This window comes from Mytilus edulis, chromosome 3 (assembly GCF_963676685.1).
Source record: "Mytilus edulis chromosome 3, xbMytEdul2.2, whole genome shotgun sequence".
In the NCBI taxonomy this organism is placed as follows: Eukaryota; Metazoa; Mollusca; class Bivalvia; order Mytilida; family Mytilidae; genus Mytilus; species Mytilus edulis.
The window spans coordinates 73,772,872-73,798,498 of NC_092346.1; the positions used below are offsets into that span (position 1 = coordinate 73,772,872).

The 25,627-nt window shown below is 31.6% G+C and overlaps 1 protein-coding gene across 4 annotated transcripts; it reads right to left on the reverse strand.

Annotated features, from left to right (window-relative positions):
• Positions 1-50: 50 nt before the first annotated feature.
• LOC139517351 (leucine-rich repeat-containing protein 74B-like) lies at positions 51-25,426 on the reverse strand. Of its 4 annotated transcripts, none has more exons than XM_071308295.1 (14): positions 25,353-25,426; positions 19,613-19,862; positions 16,041-16,225; positions 15,364-15,471; positions 14,759-14,852; positions 14,116-14,171; positions 13,178-13,256; positions 12,270-12,355; positions 11,502-11,696; positions 11,108-11,203; positions 6,394-6,666; positions 5,576-5,661; positions 4,399-4,599; positions 51-779 (listed from the first exon to the last, which is right to left on the reverse strand). In XM_071308295.1, exons 2-14 carry the CDS (start codon positions 19,740-19,742, stop codon positions 755-757), a joined length of 1,614 nt encoding a protein of 537 aa, XP_071164396.1. In that variant the 5' UTR covers positions 19,743-19,862; positions 25,353-25,426; the 3' UTR covers positions 51-754. The 4 variants fall into 4 exon arrangements, with proteins under 4 accessions (XP_071164396.1, XP_071164398.1, XP_071164395.1 ...); XM_071308297.1 differs by lacking the exon at positions 25,353-25,426 and adding an exon at positions 24,042-24,058; XM_071308294.1 differs by lacking the exon at positions 25,353-25,426 and adding an exon at positions 23,471-23,627.
• Between the last annotated feature and the right edge of the window lie 201 nt (positions 25,427-25,627).

A 25,627-nucleotide genomic window follows, 5' to 3' on the forward strand; every position in this document is an offset into this window, starting at 1 on the left:
AAAAGTGACGTTGAAACACAGAAAATCAGATCAAATCAGACTAAAATATCTATCGGTACACATCCAATGGATTTAATAAAATTCTATTAAAAGCTATATTTGCTTTGTCGTCAATAGTTTGTTTAAAGTTGGTTAACGGTTGGGCAATAGTATACTAACAACTCAAGAGACAGTTGGTTGAAGAAACTGTGGAGTTAATTCATTGCAAGTAATGCGAATACATACCAAAGTAGCTTGCATATAAACTTATAATACAATAAACAAGATAAAGTTTATATGCAGATAAACATGCAGTTCTGTTTATTTTGTCAGTATGGTATTTCCCTTCTGTTTTTTTTTTTATTATGGTAAATTGTCATGACCAAACCATATCAAGTAGTTCTCCTGAATTCAATTCATGGACCGAAATATTGTTTTTAATTCATTTAAATAATGCTAATTTGCAAACTTCTCTTCGTTAAGTAAATAAATATTTGCTCAGTGTATTTGAAATTCATGAGAAACTACAGACAAATCTTGGTTATTCGTTTTTAAATGGACCAGCAATATAAGTAGAGTAGAGGACAAGGGAAAACAATGAACATATTTCCCATTAAAAATCAACAAAATGAATACAACAATAAGGCATATCAGGCTTGTAATTACACATATGCCTGAATGAATATATCAAAGTAAAAGAAATGAAAGACGACGTTTGCTTCGACGCAATCTTGTTTATAAATGGAATTGTATTTTTATCAACTGATATTTTCCATCAACCAGCTGTATGGTGATCTGACCTGAAATAAACCAAATAAACAGACTTAAAAATAGTCAAAACTACTAAAACTTTATGCATAATTATCATGCTCATCAGAAATATAATTTGACCGTGTGTTTTACAGGTTGTTTTTTTTTCGTGATTTTTTCAAATGGTAAAGGAGACACCAGAAACAGTGGATCAAACAAATGTCGGTGTATTTATTGCCAGCAACACAACTGGCACCGAAATGGTTTTCTTTTACATTTTTACTTAAGTATTTTGTATTTAAAGTTGATTTGTCATTCTATTTTCACGTAAGTTATAGGAACTATATGTATACAGATGTGTTTTTACATATTTTCAAGGATGGTCTGAGGATGTCTGTGGATGCCAAATTTAACAAATATATTTTACATGTACACTATATAAATACTACATATTGCATAATATAAGCAACCCTCTTTTTTCTTAGCTTAGTTGCGTTTTAATATGTCTATATTGATTAGTTAGAAAAATTCACAAAAGTTATCATAAAAAAAGATGTGGTATGATGGCCAATGAGACAACATTTCACAAGAAATTAACAGCTTTAGGTTACCGTACGGCGAAATCCATATCGCATATAGTGAGATATAAAAGATTCCGAAATCACATATGTATTTAACAATTCAAACGAGAAAACTAACGGCATAATTTTAAAATGTACAACAATGTTGCCTTTTACCATACTTAACGCAACTTTCAACATTTCAAAAGTTCCATAAATCTACATGAGGTAGGAGGTTGGTCAATATTAAAAAATAAAATAAATATCTTGCTTTCCACGGGAATGATTTTGAGTAACAAGAAAAAGCACGTGCCAACACATTGAAAATAGTATATATCTAAATATATATGCAAAAATCATTTTTGGAAAGATTTTGTAAGTGCCTGAAAAGAAATTATTGCTTTAGATATTGAATGCACAGGGAAAATTTGTTTTAAAAGTAATATGCCTTCATGGTCAAATAAGAAATTAAAATAGAAAATGATGGTTTGACAAAGGGGGGCATATTGTAAACGATTCATTAGATGGAGCAGGAGATTTATTTCTCTGGCCTAATTTTCCGAGGTTTATCACGTACTTAAGAATTGTTAATTATTATTTGACATTGAATTATCTGCACTGTAAAGGATAATTTATATTAGAGAGTATTATGTGTCTCTGTTTATATATATTCATGTATATTATGCATTGTGAGCTTAAAAAAATGCCTTTCAAAATTGAAATTTAGGACATTTAATTTATAAAAAGCACAATATGCAATATGTAATATATTTCAAAAAGCCATTTGCTAATGATTATAAAATGATTAAACAAACACAGTAATTACCAGTAATTAATGTGTTTTTTAAAATAATCAAAGCTTATAATTTGTGTTATAAAAAATAACTGATAAATTATCCAAGCTTATAAAATTTATTAGTGTGAACAGTGTTCATTTATAAGACAATAAAGATAATTTTTATATTAATTTTAGTAATTGAAAGTGAACAAGCTTATTTTATCAACCAATCACATTGTTTGTTTTTACAACACTTTATGATAAAAACCCCATGTTCCCCTGGCAAAAGTATCAAACAGTTTCTATCAGCACTCCAACAAGATGTCACACTACCAGTCAGTTCAAGCTTCTGTCCAGGACTATCTGACCTCACTACCAGAGGGACTACAACACACCTACCATACTAGAACAGCACCTACTGGTCAATTCCTTATTTTACACTTTGGTAGTGGTCTTACTTCACAAGTCACCAAAGAGGAGCCAATGGACAGTACTACAAACATCAAACAGGAACCAGTTAGCACCACTACTACTTTAAACCAAGTAACAGTTAAAGACGAACCAATGGATGTAAAGCCAATACTACAAAACATCAAACAGGAAATAGACATCAAAGAAGAGATTGGAACATCAACCCTTACACCAGCAATCCAGACTGGTGACAGTGTGTTCTCTAGACTGGGTCAAAGACAAGCAGAACAACTACAACAACAAGACAACTACTCATCCAGAACCAGTAGACCATGCAACTCTAAATACAGAAAGCACACTAAGAAGAGATCAACTAGACACAGTTCCAACTCTGTACAAGATTTGCGTACATTCTTGAACAAGAAGAAACAGACTGGACCAAAAGACCTTCGCATCAAGTTGAACCAGAAGGTTCCCAAAGATCTACGACAACTTATACCAAAGAGACTTCCACTTTTAATGGAATCAGTTCATGAAGAATTTCTTAGTTTTTACCACAGATAGACACTATAAACTATAGCCATTTGTAACTTTAGTGCTTGATTTGCATTTGATTATTTTAACTGTAGTGCTTGGTCTAATGATTGTGATTGTTTTGAATTTGATAATATATTAGTATGACATGTATTAAATAAATTTATTTATAAGTTTAACTAATTTTTCTTCTAAATGGAAACCGTCCCTTAGTATAATAAAAAACAATATCAAACAAACTATATGTTGATAGAATTCTTCAAATTATAACACCAACAATACAGCACATCTCACAACAAAAACAAAACAGTCAGTCAACATGTCCAATAGAGATTGACAAACGATAGAGACATCAAATATTTCCCATAGACACAGGTCTTTTCAAGTAACAAAAACACTTCTAAATCAGTGACTAGTGACTAAGTCTCGTACGAAATCTTTAGCGACTAATATAGTGAGGATGGTATGTTGAATTCTAAATGTATTTGATGAGTTTTAATGTATTGCTGCTAATGACCCACTGTCGGTCCTTTTATTAAAAGTTTTCCAATGCAAATACAACAATTAACTCAGAAGTCTGGCTTTGGACAGACAGTTTTACATACAACGAACGTTACCATTACCAATCCAAAATCTTATTGCGTATCAGATCGCAATGACAACCTGTTACGGACTGGATTAAAAAATACACCACTTCTATAACTTCGGCTACGCCACTATTTTGGCCCTTTGCATCAACGTGAAACACATCAGAATGACTTTTCCATAATTGCTCAGAACTTGTGCACATGATTGTCATATACTTCCTATGTTCGTACCTCACATGGGTATTTCTTGAAACAATATAACTTGTATACACTCATTTTAAAATCTACATAAGGCTGCCTGTTTATTGAAAGGATCACATGTAGTGCACTAGCATTATAACAAATCAAAGTACTGAAGTACTGAACATCAGATAACATCAAGTTATGTCGGATGATGAATAAGTGACCGAAGGTAATATAATACCTGCCAGGCAGATTTTTTGTGAACATCAAATATATCTTTTACTTCATTTATCTTAAATTATACAACGTTCTGGGGGCAATTGAGTTACTCCTTATATTTTTTGGTAATGTTCGTGTTACTCGGTCTCTAGTTTACTATAAAGTGTTACGGTGACAGGTTCGTCTCTTCGTCGTTTTTTTTTTGGTCCATGACAAACCTTCTTTTTATACAGATTTAAATATCAACTTAGTACTTTTAAATTCTACAGTTGACGCTTTAAAAGAAACAATAGTCGACGCTGCATGCATCCGAATAAGCCTGTTGCATCAAATCATTCTTATTGAACTCTTGTAATTTTTGGCTTTTTTTGTTTTTTTACCACTAAACTAAATTTACCTTGAAGACGGTCTATTTAATATTCTCGAAACAGGTCGAGATTTGTTCGATGATGATGGTCGGGACTTGTTTGACGAAGATGGGCGTGATTTGGTGGAGCCACTTTGAGGTCTTCGACCTGCTTGTCCAGGTTCAACCGGAGATGATCCAAATATTTTCTCCAATCTTCTGACATACCTTTTCTGTCCTTCGAGCAATTCACTATAGAAATTAACATGAAATACGATGATTTTACCCTTCAGTGTTTAAATTTGGTCTTGAAAATAAAATGACAATATAGAAAATTATAGGTAATATGTCTATATACTATGTGATTAGAATTATTTTTATCGATATTTTAATAATTTCTATAAAGAATTGTTTTCTTTAACCTGTTAGTCCTTACACATTTCTCGATTTCGACTTGTTATTTTTTGTCATATACTAGTATTAGATTTCACTATAGAGGCTACCTCAGTATTTAATTCTTTATCAAATTTTAGAATGTATTAACCTCTTTTAGGAATGTGTGGCAAAAGGGACTGTTTACCACTTAGTAGTTTTCAAAAACTATTTACTGGGTGTGAACTACTTACATAAAGGCGAACATTTTTCGTACTTTCTGTTTAACAAAAATCTTATTTACTGACTAGGAGGACAATAGCAACTTTATTGCCACCGAGATACCAAATAAAAAGTAAAAATAAATATATTCATAAAATTTGCGCAATTAGATGATTTTTTTATTGGCGCAAATGATACCTAATAGTCATATTTTTTTTAAATTAAAGTGGCGCAGTAGAAGAATTGGCGCAAATGAGTTCATTTTTGGCGCAAAAAGATATCGCCCTTCCTTCCCGACACTAATCTATCATGGAGAGTTTGTTTGAATTTTAATTAACCCTTTCGTGTATCCACACCTGATTCACCCCCCAGCTTAACAATAACATAATGCCTTTTGACAACTGACTTTTGGTGAAGTATGAAAAGATTCTATTTTTCAGAGCCAACACATTTTAGTGATATATCTGTACTTGAGGGCTTTCATTGGGAGAAATATGGACCAACACATTACATCGTTTGCGGTCGGTCAAAGAAAGATCTATATACAGAGAGTGACGACCATTATCCTTTTGTAAGTACATAGTTCTGCTTCTTTGCTTCGTTTTCCGATTGTCTGCAAAATACTATTACTTACTTGAAGTCTATTTCTCCATCTTCGTTTGCATCCAATCTTTCTATTAGTTGATCTATTTGGAGATCTGTTACTGGTATACCAGCGCTCTGAAAGATTTGTTAGAGTTTAAAACTAAAATAACATTAACGGTACCAATGTTACTTCACCTGATGCACATTTCGACAAATTAAGTCTTTTCAGGGACGTTAGAGACCAACTTGAATATATGAAAATACGCAACCACTTACAAATGAAGAACTGATATAACAAAAAAATAGATGAAAAGTATAGCCAAAACCTGCGCAAGGAATCTGAGATTTTCACGAGGGTAATATTGTTCAATCAAAAAAGATTTCCAAAAGTTCACAACAGCAAATTTCAATAAAGACATATCCGGATGTTGACCAATACTGAAGTACTTGTTAATGAAATGGTAATAACTTCGGTGACTAACAGTCCAACAACAGAGGTATCGACCAAATTAAGTTAAAAGCATAAACCGTATCAATTTGTTACTGTACCAGATGCGCATTTCAACAATTAATAGTCATTGACGCTGGAGGTATAGAAAAATTTGAATTCTGAATTGTATATTTGATATTTCCATCTATTTGTCTTTGAAAGCATACAGAAAAACGTATACCTCAAAATCAAACTTATGTTAGTTTATTCATAAAAAAAATGTATATAATTGATTTTTTTCGTATTTCTTTTTCGTTTAGTTCAAGTTATAATTATCGCGAATGTATAACATTTCATGCGAAGAATTGATTAGCTTACATAAAAAATTTACATTTGAATTATGTTATGTCTTCAAATTTTCATGAACGAAATTTTACCTTTATTCCATTGCGGAATTCGTCTTCACTTATCGATAGATTCTTATCTGTATCAAGCCGATAAAATAAATCGACCCATCTTAACTTCTTCTGATGAACATAATCCATTAATTGCATGAAAGGATCGTTCAAGAGATTTTCTTCTCTTTGTTTTATTGCAAATTTGAATATGTCATTTTGGTTTCTAAAACCACCGTGCTTGCATCGAAAACGTGGTTTCAATTTTAATAACTCTTCCAATAATGTAGAAAATGCACTCGGTACGGATATGTCCTGAAAATAATAAAAGTACATTTGTATTATATATTTTCAACCAAACTAAGACAAATTCTGATGCTTTTGCAGAAGAAATGTCGTTTTGAAAAAAATGTTGTTTACCACAATTTTTCATAGAAAAAAAAATATTGTAGGATTTCTCATGTCGTCAAATTCTAAATCAAGGCCTTATATTGTACGATCATGCTATAGTGCGGTGACTGAAGGCAGATTTTTTGGAATTTAATCTCCCCACCGAACACACACCTACATAATATATCATTGGAAAGAGGAAATCATGTACTATAATAATATGCCTGTCGTCAGGACTTGATGTGGTCACATTTTTTTAAAATTGAGGTCAAAGGTCATATGTAAAAATCTGTGAAAGTTTGGGAGGGTTTCAATTTTGACATTTTTTTCTATTTCTAAACTCTACCTATATATAAATGATACTGTTTTGGCTTTAGTAATGTTTGTTTTTATACATAAACCTTAATCATTGAGATTTTTTTTATCAAAAAAAATCCTAAAACGACGTTTTATAAACAAAACTTCAAAAATCAAGTTTTCAACCTATAAAATGTTTAAAGCACCTTAACCTTATGAAAAATATCAATTTCAGGTAAAAATCAAGTGTCATGCAGGACAATACTTTAAAATTATTTTTTAAACTATCATAGTGGGTGAGTCATCAAAACAAAGCCATAGAACACTACAGTCAAATATGACCTCAAATTGAATTTGCGGATACTTCAGGTTTTTTTTATGGACTACTCGTTGCTTTTGGTTTTTTTTTCACAATTATTACTGCTACCATAGTATTATCTTTTGTTGTGTATTTAACTCTGGTTAATATCTATTACATTATAGGTTTTGTAACTATATCCCCCCTTTTATCCCTTGCAACGTACCCCAAACTTCAAAAGTATTCCATATAAAAAAAAAAAGAAGATGTGATATGATTGCAAATGAGACAACTCTCCAAATGAGACCAAATGAGACATAAAAAAATTATAGGTCCCGTACGGGCTTCAACAATGAGTAAAATTCATACTGCATAGTCTTCAATTCCCCAAATGAATAATGTAAAACAAACAAAAATTCTAACGACCTGATTAATGTACAAAATAAATAAGAAAGAAACAAATATAGTATATAGAAACACTGCATTACCGTCTCGTGACTTGAAACAGACACATACAGATACTGGCGGGGTTTAACTTTTTAAGGGCACGTCAACACTCCCCTAACCTCGGACTGGAACCGTGTGTACCAGTGCAACAAGCTTTATACCAAACCAACCATTATCTCCATCATCTTCATTTTCATCAACCGTCACAATACATGTTTTAATATTTCTACACATTTCACTCATGGCCACAGGTCTGCACATGAAAGGTTCTGCTCAAAGCAAACACTTTATTTTGAGTTTTTCTTTACAAGTACAGACAAGGTATTGTAGGAAGTCCGAACACATTTGTTTCTAAAAAAAATACCAGCTTCAAACCATCCCTATCAATTCATCCAAGATTTTAAAAGAGATCTAAAAGGGGGTTTAGGAAGGTGTGATGACATCCATATGCTTGTCTGCAAAGATGCTGGGGAAACATTATACGAGACGTACGCACTATCTTGAATTCGCTCAATTTCATGGTTGGCAACACATTAGATAGCGTCAAAGATGTTTTGAACCAAACTCATGGTACATTTGTAAAGGCAATCCTAAATGAAAAGGAGTAAAACAAAAACGATTGCCTCTACAATTGCTTAGCATTTCCACAATTTCTCTGGTGCCATTTCCTGAAAATAGTCTTGGCTGTATGCATTTTCATTGAGTAACCATAGAATGAATTGCAATAAATACGAAGGCATTGGCTGAATTAAGAACGAAGAGACAATTCATCCGAAATTGGATAGTCTTCTTTAGAGTTTCGATGTCTTTTCTAAGTAAACTTGCAGCGGAATGAAATATCTGTCCGTTATTTGTGTCTATTACAGTTGAAATTGAGATTTTAAGGTAAGTTTTCAATTGACTAGAAGCTTATATGGCATCTTAAATACTAGTTATTTTGCTATTAAATATTATGTTACATTTGCCTTGAACTTGTTGAAGTTGTTTGACAACTGAATTTCTATAGAAATAAATTAGTTTAGACTGCATTTTACATGTAGAATATTTTAAATTAGAATCAGCCGGAAGAAATGATCTATATTTATCGAGTAACGGTGTCATGAGGAATGACCAATGAGGAATCGTTGCCAATTAAAAGCCAAAATAAAATTACTAAAAGCAGTATCGTGTTTTGAGATATCTGCTTCCACGGGTTTGGATTTTTTTTTACGTTTTAAGCAAATAATTTGTAATGCAACCAAAATGACAGAGTGATTGAAGTTTAAAAGATGGACGGGAAACTATTTCAACTTTAACTTTATCTGACACGGATAAAACATTTTTAATACGCTCATCTGATTCAAACTTGAGTAATTTTCTACTTTCTAAAATGTTTTGTTGCAACAAAATATATAAGCGCTCCAGTTGAACGACTGCATTCTAGAACGTGTACAAATTCCGGGTGCGGGAAGTTCTCGTTACATTTAAGACCTGTTGGTGACCCTCTGCTGTTGTTTTTTATTTGGTCGGGTTGTTGTCTCTTTGACACATTCCCCATTTCCATTCTCAATTTTACAAATACCCGAAACTGAGGGACAACAGTCAGATAATTGTATGTCGTCATTAAATATTAGACAAGAAGCTTCCTCGCTCTAAAAGGGGGAACATTTATGTTTACTTGTGTAAGTTTTGTAGCATGAACGATGAATAACTGCCTGCACGGAGTTTTTCAAATTAACAGCTATTGCATGAAACAGCTTGATGTTCACCTCATCCAATCTTTTATGCAATGCAGATACAAAAATCGACTTCCCTAAACTGGTAAATTGACTCAAAATTTCAATCGAGGTTTTTTTATTTGGCATATTATGCACTGCATAAAATGCAACGACTTTTGTTTTTTCTTTGAACTTAATGGAGCAAGTTGCAAAGGACTTGACATATCACGGAGTATTTACTGAAACTATCCGTCAATTATTTTGATTTTACAATAAGACTTTTCTGACAAAGTATATTTGATGTTTTATAACGAAAAAACATAGAATATAAACATATACAAACAAAGTATGTGGCATATATCAGTGCACTGTAATTGAAAATGTGTGTATATAATAGCGAAAAAGGTAGTAATTTCATATATCATTTGAGAGCAAATTATTGACTAATACACAAAATGTGACGGAAGGCAAGTGATTGAGTTCCGTGTTGAAATTGAAGATATTTACTCCATTCTTTTTCCATTGATTTCTTAAGGTTTTTTTCATATTTTGGTTCCGAAATTTTTATCACTAATTAGTTTTATTAAATATTATATGCTTAAAATATTATGGGATAATTTTTATTACTACTATGAAGAGGAAACTAAAGTTTGAGTCTGAATTTGCAATTAAAATTACCTCAATTTCAAATAGTCCAAACTTCGCAAATTTTATAGATTAGAAGAAAATAAAATACTGAATGGAATATTTTGACATAAAAAAATAGCTTCAGGAAAAACTATTTCAATTAAATGTAAGCAAACATACACATTTTTTCATTATGAAAAAGGGGGGTTGAAACTCTCCAATATACTACCAGTCATTAAAACACCTTTTTAGAAAAAAGTGACCGTACGAAATTCTGACGACAGGGCAAAAACTAATGAAGACATATTTGTCTTTAAGTTAAGACCATTTTCAGCCGTGTGTTATTTGGGGAGATTAAACTTTCGATCTAGACGACTTTTTACACTTCTGTCACCGCACTAAATTATTTAAATGATAATTTTGAATTTTCGTTCGTTGAGATGTAAATTAGTTTAATATAAATAACAATATTGAAAAGAAAAAAACATATGGATTTTAAATTTGTACTGCAAACGACTTTTCTTGGAGCGCACAATAGATTTTGACTCCGACTTGAAATTTTTAACTTAAAAGTTCATCATAGCCATAGAGTTATCGCGCTTTGACTACATTTCATTTATGACGCTTTTGAAAAAAAAAATGACCAATTTACACATTTGTTATCAAAATAAGTATGATCAAATATTTTAAATGAATTTAGATTCAGAAATTCATTCAAACAAAAATTTGCTAAATATTGTCATGTATAACTGGTCTTATTTACCCTCACACCAAACACACACGTAATATTTGCATATAGTCTAGTCAAAATAGATGAAAAATGTGGCCAACCTCAAAAAAATTGAAACAGAATTTGTTTTGGTATTTTTCAATTCTAAAAGGCTTTCTTTGTAACAAACTAAAAGTCTACCAAGATAATAAGTTATTCTTAATGTCTTTGCTTTTTTTTATTGTGCAATTGGACTTTGATCATAATTTGTTTTTGTATTTTGATACTGACCTTAATTTCTAAAATCTGTAATCCACATTCTGGATGTTCTTTGAGAATACCAATAGCTAGGCATACACCTTCCGCAGTAATTGGGTTTTTTGACAACTGCAAAAATATATATGCTTATTGAAGTAAGCATTCTGTCAAATTATTAGTAAAATCTGAATCATACAATTATTTTAGTCTTTGATCTCTGATTATAAATAATAAACTTAATTTGTTGCTTGTTAAACGAAAAATTCGTATTCTATAATATATAGTACTGATCTGATTTATATATCATAAAACTAATTTCAGTTACAAGTAACTGTTTTAGCAAATATTCTTCTATCATAAAAATCTGATATAATGAAAATGTAAAGTCTTCAACAAGATGGAATACCAACTTATCTGTTTATCTTACCTTCAATTCGATTAAAGATTTGTTATGACCAACACTTTTCATCAGTTTTCCAATGCCAAGCTGACCTATTCTGTTGGAACTAAGGTCAAGGTGAACCAATGATTCTAATTCGTGTAACCGTTCAGCAATACTTTCTACTCCTTTGTCGCCGATCCCATTATATGATAGATCTAACTCTTGTAAAGTGGTGTTATCCTAAAATGATAAACAATCAATTAATAAAAGATTATCGCTTGATTATGCAAATTTATTCCTTAAAAAAATGGATTGGAAATGGTAGAACGATTTTAATACGGACAAGATTCGTTTGTTTTCTGTTCATGCTGTGTGGACTGAATTATCACGAAAATGATAAATCTTATGAATCCTACTTAATCGAAGAACCATTAATGATATAAACTTAGATAAGATACCATCATCGATAGAATTTAGTATGTCGAATAAATTGCATGTAAAAAATGAACCGGTTGAATGTATGGAACTGATTTACCTTAAAATGCATGTCAAGCCCGTATAGGTTTTTGTTTAATGACATAAGAACCATACATTTGACAAATTATTCAATTCTAAATGTTAACAAATTTACCATGGCCAGTACTTCGGCACTGACCGCTTGGTGAGCATACCCTAGATGACTGACAGCGCTCACTCATTGAGTGGCATCGGCATAGTGCATGGTAGTGAATCGGAACGAAAAGTTTCGCGAATTTTCAAAACGACCTAAAAAACATTTTAGAATTGTGATACTAGTACTAGGATACTACTTACCTTTAACCCAACGAAAAGACTTTTTATTCCTGGTTGTCTGATATTATTCCAACTCAGGTTTAAAACTTGCAGTGTTTCGTTGCTGGCTAAAAGTGAAAACACATAAATACCTTATATAGTTAAATCGATGAAAAATTTGCCAGAGGAGAGCCAGTTAACTGAAAGAAATATAACTCCACTCTATATATTGTTTTAATGTTAGCAAAATCTTTATTATTAAATGTATACAACTTCATTTCGTGGTGTTAATAAAGCCATCCAATTTGAAACATCCTAAATTGAATGTCTATATCTCTGTTTGTTCATTTATTTACGATTTACTATATTTTTTAGCAATCAGATTTTTGCTTTTTAGAAGTATAATAACATATTCCCTATCAATCTAAAGTGACATAAACAAACAAATTGGAAATCTTCAAAGATTCTCCTTACACAGAAGCTTGTTCATTTTATTCCTGATTGTAATTGGAACGTAACTAGAACTGAGATCTACGATATGGATATTTGTACCTTAACAATATATAAACGGATTTACAACTGTTAACCACCAGTAGATATCTCTGCGTAGATACGTTTAAATAATTGGTGATTTCTTTCTAACGAGTCGATGCAAAATGGCATAATCCCGTTATGATATGTTATAGTAGAGAGAGGGATGCTTATATTTAACCAAACTTTAATTTTGATGTTTATACTATGTGCTTTCTCTCGATTCGCACTTCAACCTAAACAGTTGACACTTGTTCTCTATTTGTTTTGTTCTAATAAGCCTTTGTAATACCTTCTTGTAAATCAATTCAACAAGTTTATGATCATCTTTAAAGGACTAGATTAATTTTGAAACTTATCTAAATCTTAACAGAAATATAAAAAAAAAGCCTGTTGCTCAATATTTTCTGTACACTTACCCAAAGCTTTTCCTAAGATAATACCGCCCTGGTCACTCAGCTGATTGTGGCTCAAATCTAAGGTTTTCAAACCAGATTTCTATTATAAAAAATATCGAAAAGAAACAATAACGTTTATAAGAAGCAATTCTGGAAATAATCAAAGTATAGTGAAAGTATTGGACTTTTTTTTTTTTTAAGAAAACCAATAAGTTAAATTAGCTCCTTATCTTAAAATGTGTCTGTTGTACGAAGGAAAAATAAACATATAACTTATAGAACTGAGTCAGTTCATGTAATATATTGTGACGGTGTAACTGAAACTCAGTAAGTATTGTTAGAGGTTAAATTTGCTGTTGGCTAGTTACATTTGTATGTTTATAAATATAAAACAACTTTTTTTGCAGATTTTGCGAAATTAAAAACAGCTTTCATCCTTTTGTATTGTTTTAAATCATACCGCAGAAAGTCTTTTGAAATTTTAGCTTAAACCAAAACTCCATTTTTCAAATGTATCCTAAATTTCCGATTACACATGGGGACCAAATATTGTCATTGCTCAAAGGATTGTAGGTTGGGAATTAGTTTCTTCTTAACTCGTATCCTCTGAGATCACGTGGTATATCAATCCAATCTTAATCTCAAATTAGAAAATGTTCAGGTATTTTTTTTTAAATCATTCTGTGAATATGCCCTTAACTAGATTATGCTGGAATGGAAACCTCTACTCGGACTTTTCTCAACGTAGTTTCAAAAGACATTGTTCACAGTTTTAAGACAATCTCACCTATAAAATCGAACCTATGATTCTGATTAGAAAATATTGTTGTAAAACATAATATTGGGTCAGGTAATAATGTTTTAGCAAAGTACGTAGTTCATTAACAGTTCTGTTATAAATTCATTAAATAAATTGACATGACAGAATATTAGTATTTTCCGAATATGTGTATACATACGTAATTCGATAAAATGGTCCCAAAAAAACAAGCATCATACTCGTTGAAGCCATTGCCTATAAAATAAAATGAAAACATAATGCGCTACTACTATGTTTTCTTTTCTTGACGGCGATGTTCTTTTTGACCCCCTTTCCAGATTGTATATTTATAACTCGTTCGCTCTTGACTATGCCTGTGCCTGTAGCGATTTGTATTGTGTCTGTAGTATGATCTGTCTTGTGCTTGTACGATTTGATTTGTGTATGTAGTGATTTGTTTTTAGATTTTAAAATCTTTCATTGAAACCCAGATGTTTATCGGTACAAGTAAGAATCTTAGCTAACACATAACTAAATAATTTATAAGTCTGAGGCCTTCTATAGCAGATTTTTGCTACACATTGATCTATAAATATATATATAGTTGCTGAAATATGTGTCATTCAGTCGCTTGCAGATAGTTGTTTTGTTGGCAATCATACCAAATCTTCTTATTTCATATTCAATGCAGTGAAATCAAAACAATATTCATATACTACGAATTCCTGATAAACATAAGTGAAAGACCATTTGCTTTGCATTAGTATTTATAATTCTTTTTATAACGTTTTTTTTTACTTCTTTTCACTGAATATTTATGTACTAGTAAATAACACGAATACCTGAAATGTTTACAGTAATGATGTTGGCGTTGTCTTCTAACAACCGTGACAAGAGTTCGGCTCCATATGATCCTAGTGCATTTTCTGAGATATCCTGAAAGTATGAACAAACTTCGTAGTGAATGAATTTACAAAAGAAAAATATTTTATTTCATTACTCTTTTTTTTTTTATATATTTTAATATTCAAATGTAATTTCGTCCGTTACAATACAGAAGGCTTTTAAACAAACGAATTTCAATTGAAGAGAAACAAGGCAAGAGAAAGTATGTTCAAACAGATAGCAAACCTGATCATTCATCAGGATGTTATATTGAATGTGCCTTTGTAATCACAGTATAGTCACCAAGCCTACGTTTCACTATATATTTTACGATTTCCTCGCTGTATTGAAGACCCATTGGTGGCCTTCCGGCTGTTTTGTGCTCTTTGGTCGGGTTGTTGTCTCTGTTACACTTTCCCCAGTTTCATTCACACTTTTACCCACTAACACCATTCACTGATATTTGATCTCATTTGTGTAAAATATTTTGTCCTTAAAAAAAAAGATTCCTATACAGTTGTTTTTTCTTTCTACTGTTCAAAATTAATACAAGCCAACATACCACACTGGTAATGGTATCGTTTTCTTTTAACATATCTGTAATAAGTTTTATTCCAGATCGTCCAATGAAGTTCCCAGAAATGGCAAGTTGAGTGACAGTACTGTCAAACTGTAAAAATAACATAATATTCTCTGTACATTAAATTTTACAAACTGATTCTCCTTGTCCCATGTCCAATATAACAAATTGGCTTCAGTTATGTATCATTTCCTCCATACATGTTTCGCCCTGGAGAATAACCCAGAGTATAGAAATTGTCTCCAGTTTCCCCGTCTATAGATACACAGCCACATCCGATTGGAATGGGACATGGATTTTCTGCATGCAATTGCATTCGTAATGTATGAACTGTTTGAAAAATTGTTGCAAGTGTTTTCAAACGTGCACAAATCGTGGTACTTTCCATGCAGATTATAAGACCGTATTTCAAACGGACATTACTGAGCATTTATACATCCATGCAGCTAAACCGTAAGCATTTTTTTCTAGAGAAGTCCTGGGATCATAGTTTTTGTTCCAAAGATACCACATTTCTTTTGTTATCCTAACTTAAACTACAAATTTAGTAAAACTTCAGAATAGAAATAGCATTGATTCATAAATAACGTAAAACATAATGGTCTAAAGGAGATACAATTCATGTTTTATGCATCGAGAAAGAAGTGAAATAAACTTACAACTAAACTTAAAGCTACTGCTTTGGCACCCAATGGACCAAGTCCTTGGTTGTTGACATTAACTTTTCCCTTTTTTAGACCTCTAAGAAAACTTGAAGAAATAATGATACCATACTTCTTGCAAGCTTTTTCATACACCACTACCGATTTCTCTTTCTCTGGAATAGCTTCTCGTTGTGGAAATTCTGCATAATAAATACACAAATATAACATAATGCTCATTTCTCGACGTTTATGTGGTGACTTTTATATTCAATATATTTTGTCATTTATGTCTTTCACCTTTTATTTAAACGGGTCTTTCGTTTTTGAACTTTTGTTCTATATTTTGTCTTTGGGTTTGTTTTCAGCTTTATGTGTAATACTTGTACGTTTGCAGATGGCCTTAATGTTTGTTCGGTCTGTTTTCAGCATTCCGCGTAATACTTTTACGTTTGCAGATGGCCTTAATGTTTGTTCGGTCTGTTTTCAGCATTCCGCGTAATACTTGTACGTTTGCAGATGGCCTTAATGTTTGTTCGGTCTGTTTTCAGCATTCCGCGTAATACTTTTACGTTTGCAGATGGCCTTAATTAATGTTTGTTCGGTTTGTTTTTAGTAATCCGTGTAATAGTTTTACTTTGCAGTCGGTTTTCCGTCTTAGTCTTTCACGTCTCAGGTCCCCAAAATTTTGTTTTTTTGTGAAGAAGATTTTACAGCGTCACATTTCTTTTCAAAATCATTCGCCTTTTATTTGGAATTGATATGTTCTTGGTCTTTTAGTGTTTAGACATTTTCTCTCTCTAGTTTTAGCAAAACATTTATCCTTTGTTTTTTTTTTTTTAAATCAAATTGGATAATTCTAATCAGATTTATAAAAATAAGCTCCTTATATAATTATATAGTTTGCATATATGCCCCATTTATGGGCATTATGTTTTCTGGTCTGTGCTTCCGTCCGTCTGTCCCGCTTCAGGTTAAAGTTTTTGGTCGAGGTAGTTTTTGATGAAGTTGAAGCTCAATCAACTTGAAACTTAGTACACATGTTCCCTATGATAGAATCATTTTCAAAATAGTGTAGCTGTGGCCATTGATTGACGACCTAAATTATCCCATTGACTCTATGATCTTTCTAATTTTAATGCCAAGTTAGAGATTTTCCCCCATTTTCACAGTCCTTTGAACATAGAAAATGATAGTGTGGATGGGGCATCCATGTACTATGAACACAGGTTTTTTTCAAATTTAGCATTACAAGTTTGAGTTATTTCATTTAAAAAAAAAACTTATTTTGTTGGGGTTTTGAATACATTATTTTGTGATATGCTACTTCTTTAGAAATCCAAAAAGCTTTATAAAGCTTTATAAAACCAATAAAACTACATACCTCCCATAAACTAACGTTATATATAATCACGTTTCATGGACGAATATTTAACAGCCTCAGCTAGTTATTAATGGAGTATTTTCGATTCACTTTCAAGGAACAAAGTAAAATCAAATTTTAACAGCATATTCAATCTTTTGTAATAGGTCAACCCCTATGACCATGGGAAGTTTAAATGAACTTGTGATAAAGTTCAGTTGAAGAATATTTACGTCTTACCACAACCACAATGTTGTCTCGGACGGTAAGAACAGACTTCGTAGCGAGTATTCGAAGTTTACTTCTAATGCTAGAAATGAGCACATTATTTTTATGCCCCACCTACGATAGTAGAGGGGCATTATGTTTTCTGGTCTGTGGCTCCGTTCGTTCGTTCGTCCCGCTTCAGGTTAAAGTTTTTGGTCGAGGTAGTTTTTGATGAAGTTGAAGTCCAATCAACTTGAAACTTAGTATATATGTTCCTTATTATATGATCTTTCTAATTTTAATGTCAAATTAGAGTTATGACCCCCATTTCACGGTCCACTGAACATAGAAAATGATAGTGCGAGTGGGGCATCCGTGTACTGGGGACACATTCTTGTTTATACATCTTTTTTGTTATATAGTTACTTAGTTTATACTTGTTCCATATCATAGTAACATTGCATGCTATATTTATGTAATAGTTAACTTGAGTTGGTATTTCAAGGAAACGGATTAATATAAGCTATATATTGCTTGTTTCCGAATCCTATTATTATTGTGTATTTTGTATGATGATATATTTGTATTGATGATGAATAAATATGTTTAAACTAACTGACGTGTAATAAAATTAATTCTATAAGTTTTTTGGCACGAATACGAATTTATAGATGGGCGGTGTCTCTATGTTACCAAAAAAAGGGAGGTACGAAGTTTAGAACGGTAGATATATTTGTTTGGTTTTCTAAATGCAATGCGTTAAGCCTATGTGGCAAGATGCTACTAAAAGTCAATCTCCTTTTTTTCTATTTAAAGTTCATTTTACAATAACATTAAGAATAGTTTCGTCCAAATGGTTTCACAGTAGATCCTTTTGGAATTTCATGCTTTTTAATTTGTATTCTTGAACTTTCTTCTCAATCGGCGATTCATGAGATTTGTAAAACGGTGAACTTCTGTAGCTATAATATATAATACTGCAGGTCGTATCATGATAATTATATGCATTTAAAGTGAAGTGTCTATTGTCAACCGCATTCATTTTCTATTTCTATACACAAGGTACCTAAGTAAGCATTCGAAAAAGATCTATACAAAAGCTGTTTACATATTGCTTACAGCTATTATATTATTTCATTTACAATTACATTGACTGTCTGCAAAGTGTATAACATTGACACACATAAAACTTAAATTGTATAATGAAATTATCTGCATATATTGTACAATTTGTTAACGAAAAGTTAATGCTATGGATTGCTTTGAAAAACTATTTTCTGTGACGAGCTTTGCACTTCAAAGCATTCATAGCTTCTTCTTTTTTCTTAACTCATGCATATGCTCAGCCACGGCCACATCATTTAGCGAAGAGTTGAAGAAACATGGTATGTTTTAATGTTTAACTCAACTTCTACATGGTCACAAATATATAACACAACCAACTATATAAAGTCAAGTTTTAATCATTATCACATTCAAAAGGTTGCCACTATTTAACATAATTCGAACAGATAGATATATGAATTGTAGCGACCTATAAGAAATTATAGGTGGCTTCGATAAAGATTTACCTATAACGGACAAAAACTGTTCTTGATTATCAGCCCGATAATCTCACGTAAAACACAGATTTAGACAATCAAAGGACAATAAGTCAAGATGTTTTTAATGCTAGTAAGTGGTACAGAGACAGTTAACAATTTATGAAACAGACATTCCGTAAATTAACTGTCAAACGTGTGGCATCACCATAACCTACCGTGAGTAATACGACGAGTGCCACTTATAGAGCAGGATTGTCCAACCCTTCCAGAGTCAACCCACATTTTTGTTTCCTGTGTAGTTATTTTTGGTGAACATGTTTGTCTTTTTTTTGTTATACGGGTTTTTCCATTGCCTTGTTACTCAACAAATGAGTTTTGAATGTCCCCTTGGTATCTCCATCTTTGTTTTAATATTGATTACTTTTGAGGATCAAAAAGTTTTAAAATAAGGTAGAACAAAAATATTGCGAACTCACTCTCTTCTTCCAGATCCGTATCCCAATCTTCGTCTTCATCGTGTACATCCGTATCAATATCCGATTCCTTACACTGACTACTGGCTTCTGATGGTGGTGGTGTTTGTGTTACTTCCGGTTCTGTTGTCATGACAGTTATTTACAACGCAGTTTTTGTATTGTGTCAAATATAAAGTTCCATCCTATTTTGTAAATTTAGATTTCCTTAAGATTTGACAGCTTGTAGACTATTGTATGCATTTGTAGTTACCTATATTTAAAATAAAGTATTTAAAATATTTCAGTTGAAAGAAACAATAAACATTTAGAAACTAAGACAATAAGCTTTAAATTTAGAAACTCAATACTTTTGCTGATATAAAACCATTTTGAACGTACTTTCAAGTTTTCTATTTTTGTACCTTTAGATTCATGTTCAGTTAACATAATTTTCATATAAAATATTTCATTGAAGGAATAAATCTTTTATTTTGGTTTAATGAAGAAAAGACAATATTGAGCACGTATTTATTGAGCCTTCGATTTGTCCAATCTCACACACTGACTATTTTATGTACTTTTTTGATTTAACATAAAGAGCTGAAAATAAATGAGTATCAAAATAAATGATATTTCTACAACACGGCCGACACTCGGCTAACCGAGAGATTGGTCGGTTAATTTATATTGAGTATGCGGCTATATGGGAGATTGGTCTGTTAATCGGGTTGGTTATACGTCTGTTAAGAGTAAAACGCACAATTTAATGTTAAACTCTATTAAATATACAGATTTTTGGCATTTTATGAGAACCAAATCAAAAAAAGAAAAGTGTCTGACAAAAGGATATCTATCATAGAACATTTTCCACTTGTAAAAACATTTAATAGTCTATGCAGTCTTCAGTAAATTTAAAAGGCGTCGCGCAAGTATGTAGTATTTATGCTTATACGCATAGCAATTTTTTTAATAAAAGTCGAAACAAACAATTTTACATATCATTTAAAGGACACAAAATAGTACTTTGGTTCTAAAAAATAAATTTGCATTGGTAAATATTTCATAATTGTAATATAACGTGAATATTACCACGGTTTAGTGAAAATTATGGGAACAAAGTCTGTGAATGGGTTGGACAATTGAAATTGTGTCAGTTAAGAGTTATTTAGCCACAGTTATTTTTGCTACCTTTAAATTTTCCCATAGAAAAAGTTAAGAATGAGATGTTCCTGAGTAAAAAAAATTGATAATACGGTACAACAGTATCCTACGGAAGCGAATTAGCGCAACACATTTAAAAAAAAAATCTTCTTATATTTGCGTTATAACGCAAACCTTTGCGATAGAACGCAGACCTTTGCGTTGTAACGCAAACCTTTGCGAAATAACGCAAACCTCAAATATCTTGATTTCAATTGTTCATTAAGTTTTGTAAAAATGTCCGTCTGTCATTCATTTCGGTTGTGATTTACTAGTAAGAGCAGTTTTCTTTGCATTTTATTGAAGGGTGTGTCACTTCAATATAGCGTGATATGGATTGGCGGCTGGAATATGCATGAATTTATTAACGTTTTCAATCAGCCTCAATTTTTGCGTCTGTTCAAAGTAGCACGTTCTAAAATCTGCCTGAAAGTGTCTTTCTTATACAACACAGGGTACATATAACATGTTGTCATTCTCATATGCACATGATATTTGACACTGGACGTTAAACCCTAATTCGTAAGCATCATCCAATTGGTTCTTTATTTCTATTACTTAATCATATGTTGTTTACAAATCATTCTCAAGAAGTAAATGGAAAGGAGCGAATGCAGCTACATTTGGTCATCTTAAGTTTTAATACATTTTATTCCGTTTAGTTCCTTTCTTCATCAGTGTAGAGGAGAACGGCAGCTGTCCGCATGTAAACATCTAGCATTTGTCACCAATATGAGTACATCGCAATCCGTTACTGTTTCAACACCCAGGGGTGTTTCATGTCTGTATTCTTAAACAATTATTATTTTTTCTCTCTTTTTTAGCAATGCATCACTCTCTACTGTCCTTATCTTTTATTCTATATTCTGCTACTCCATCCAGATTATCGTGTATACCATGAGGGTTCGGATTGGGGGTGTTGTTTATTTCTGTATTCTTTAAATTGTTATGTCACGTTTCTTCCGTGACTTTTTTTCCTTTTACCTTTTATTTATCTTACTCATTATTCTTTCTCTATTCTTTATATTTTAGCATCCTAATATATTTTACTTACTGATGTTTAGGTACATTACGACGTTTATCTCTGATTTATATACTGGTTACCAATGTAGATGACAAATTGGTGTCATTCATGACAATTAAACAGAATCCACATGACATATGCGACCAATCTTGGATGAAATTAACATTACTTTAATATTACACTTTTTGATACCGTTATTATCAATTTTCAATTTCCATTGTTTAAATTGTTCATTGTTCATGTGTTGTTTCCGTATATTTCATGTTTCATTGCTCATGTGTTGTTTCGGTATATTTTAGCCGCTCGTCTTGAGTCTACCCATTTGATCCGATAACACCCCATATAGCAATAAAATTATACTTTTATTGCCATTTATAACTCTTAACAGACCAATTAACAGACCGGGTTTTATACATCCGACCCATTAACAGACCAGGTTTTAAATAAAGATTGATTTATGTCACCAAAATACAGATTTTCGTGAAGATTTTTCACACAATGATTTCAGTATGGTTAACAAACATAATGCCTGTCTTTTTTCGATGTTCAAAATATTGCATGCACGTAAATTGCATGCACGTGTCATTTTGTGTACAGTTTGTGTGTGTAAAATGTGTATAAATTTATTGATGAGTAACCCGCCTTTTCCTTTTTTAATATAGATCGTACATTGAAGCTAGAAAAATAATAATTACACCACTGGATTCAGTACATTGAATTGTTTTGTTAGACATGAATATTTTTTATGATAAAAATATATTTAAAAAGTTATACAATGAAACATGCTGAACTTTCAATGATTTTCTCGATAACACCTGATTAACAGACTTTAGCCAACCCGATTAACAGACCAACCGCCGATATAGCCGCATACTCAATATAGATTAACCGACCAAACGCTCGGTTAGCCGAGTGTCGGCCGTGTACAAAAGAAAAAAATTGTTTGAACAAAAATTTATGCAAACAGTGTTCAAGACCAAAGTATACGATTTAAAATACAAATGTATAAAGAATGATCAATATGGATATTAGTATCTAATAAATTATTTACGTAACCAATTACAGGAAAATTAATGTCAATTGATCTGTCATACTATTTGTGGTGTAAAACAGGTACACACAGAAACATTAAACCCTATAATACGGACGGTGTACAAAGTGCAGAAATGATCAGTATATGCAGAACATTGAGAAATAATAGTTTATCACACAGAAGTCAGTTGTCATACTATCCTTCAGTTGATTGCCTCGAAAGTCTCGTTGTAGCGGGCTCAAGAAAAGGTGTCGTAGGTTAGATGTACTAACTGGTCTAGTCAATGCTTGGTACAAAGCAATATATGCATTTCGTAAGAGACTCATAGTCAGAACAGAGCCATATAATACAAATATTTGTATATATTATATGTCTCTGGTCAGAAGAATGCAATGTTAGATTATATAAGATGGCATGAAATAAGTTTGTTCTATAGTATATCAGTCTAATAAAAGTATATTTGTTCAAATAACATTAACACAATACATTTTTCAGTTATTCAGTGATAGGAAAATTATAAGTAGTAGATTTTGATGAATAAAAATGTACAAAATTATCAATTCATTTGAAATCTTTGTTTTTCTAATTAAAGTGTCTCAATACATTAAAGAAGGAAACTTACCGCTTACTTGTATGTTGAGTATTATAAATTGAATTTTCTTTTATCCACTACATTTAAGAGGACGAAAGTACACAGTATTATGCCAAATACACGTTTGTACGTATCTAAATGACAAGATTTACATGTCTGTTAAAGAAATTTAAACGTCATTTGAATTAAATTATTTAGCTGATTTTATCTTTTATGAAGAGTCCTATTTTTGAAATTGCATTTAATGCCTTCAAGTTTATAAAAGCGCACTTTGATTCTTATGGAAAACTTGTTGTTCCGAGTCTGTTAGTCTTTTCTATTAATAATTGAATCCAAAAGACATTTGTACTTTTCTTGAACTGTCAAGGTATTAATCTTTTGAAAGTGATAATTAAATGTTCTCAGTTAAAAAGAAAGTCTAAAATTATTTAATTGAATTAAATGCAGGTATGATTTGATTATATATTCAGCATGAAATATCAACCGAAAAAGAAATACATGAATGCATTTCTTTTCAGTTGAAAATCTACATTCTTACATAAGAGTATTTTAAAGTTTGACGATTTTCCGGTTGCCTATAAACCTAACCTAATTAGCATACCTTTTATAAGTGTTCCCAGCTGCACTTTACACGATTATTATTCTACGCACCATACTAAACTAGAATAAGCGTCCGAGGAAAATTTCAATTTTGTACTGTTACTCTATGCAATTTTGGAATGAAATTTCATACCTTTATTATGGGGGACTATTATGTTTAGAAAGTTTTGAATAGTAATCTTTCAGTGTATCAAAATCTTTAAATTCAACACAAATGAAAATGAATTTCGAATTCCAATGTTTAAGTCTGTAAAAGGTCCGTGTTAAAAATTTGAACTCAATAAAATCTTGATATTATGAATATTTATACAATGCCTTTAACGGACATTACAAAAGCTTTAAACCTTCTTCAAAAGAAAATATACAGGTGAATGTCGACCTATATAATATATCACTTAAAATAAAGAAAAGCTAACACTTTTGCTCAGTTTGCGCTTAATTTACTTTCTTAATAAACTTAAACTACAAAGAAAGTAAATTTTAACAATTAAGACTGTTTTTTTGTTTAAAATTTTCTTTGTATATTTACGTTTGAACATGACAGCCCATTGCTACTTATACTGGTAGAACTCTAATTATCAAGACTGTTGTATTGTAAAACTAGTCTGCCATAAAACAAAAAAAATTAAAAAAATTGGTGCATATTGCGCCGATTCTTATTTAAGTATCTACTATTAATATGGGTCACTTTTCCTAGTCCACTAGTCCACTTTATCTTCATTAAATTGTTCAAAGGTTTAAAGGTCCGATGAAACCATCCTAAGACTTATAGGCCCAATGAAATCATCAGAAGACTTATAGGCCCGATGAAATCATTCAAAGACTTATAGGCCCGATGAAATCATCAGAAGACTTATAGGCCCGATGAAATCATCAAAAGACTTATAGGCCCGATGAAATCATCAGAAGACTTATAGGCCAGATGAAATCATCATAAGACTTATAGGCCCGATGAAATCATCAGAAGACTTATAGGCCCGATGAAATCATCAGAATACTTATAGGCCCGATGAAATCATCAAAAGACTTATAGGCCCGATGAAATCATCAGAATACTTATAGACCCAATGAAATCATCAGAATACTTATAGGCCCAATGAAATCACCCAAAGACAATCAATACTTCAACACTCTCTAGTTATTCTTCGCCTTACATGTTATGCAAACACTAATGAAAAAAAAACCCATTTATGCTGTCAAATAAATTGAACCTGCACCGACAAACATTTTCCGGATTTTAAAACTCCTTAAAAATTAAGACTGTAAATCTTGTTTAATTCTTGAATATAATTAAATAGTTACAAAACATTACCTTAAGACGAAACTTTCTGTCTTGTGCTCTCCAAATATTACAATTGTATACATGATAGATAAAAAGTAACGAATGGGATTTTTAACAAATTTCTTTATTGAATTTTTGCCTTTAACAAACCGATATGTCAATACATATGGCGAAACGTCCTAAATCCATGTTTAAAATAAAGGTTATAGATTAATTTTTAGATAACCACCCCAAGGATATATGTCGCGTACATGACAATAAAAATATCATGTAGAGTTATTCTCTGTAAATTGTTAAATCATCTT

Bases quoted from the DNA above. Each gene is read 5' to 3' on its own strand.
- LOC139517351 (XM_071308295.1), bottom strand. From the start codon at position 19,742: ATGACAACAGAACCGGAAGTAACACAAACACCACCACCATCAGAAGCC. The intron at 13,257-14,115 runs GTATGTATACAC...TTTTTATAATAG, and splicing joins GGACCATTTTATCGAATTAC to AAATCTGGTTTGAAAACCTT. The intron at 11,697-12,269 runs GTAAGTAGTATC...TTATCATTTTAG, and splicing joins GTCTTTTCGTTGGGTTAAAG to GATAACACCACTTTACAAGA.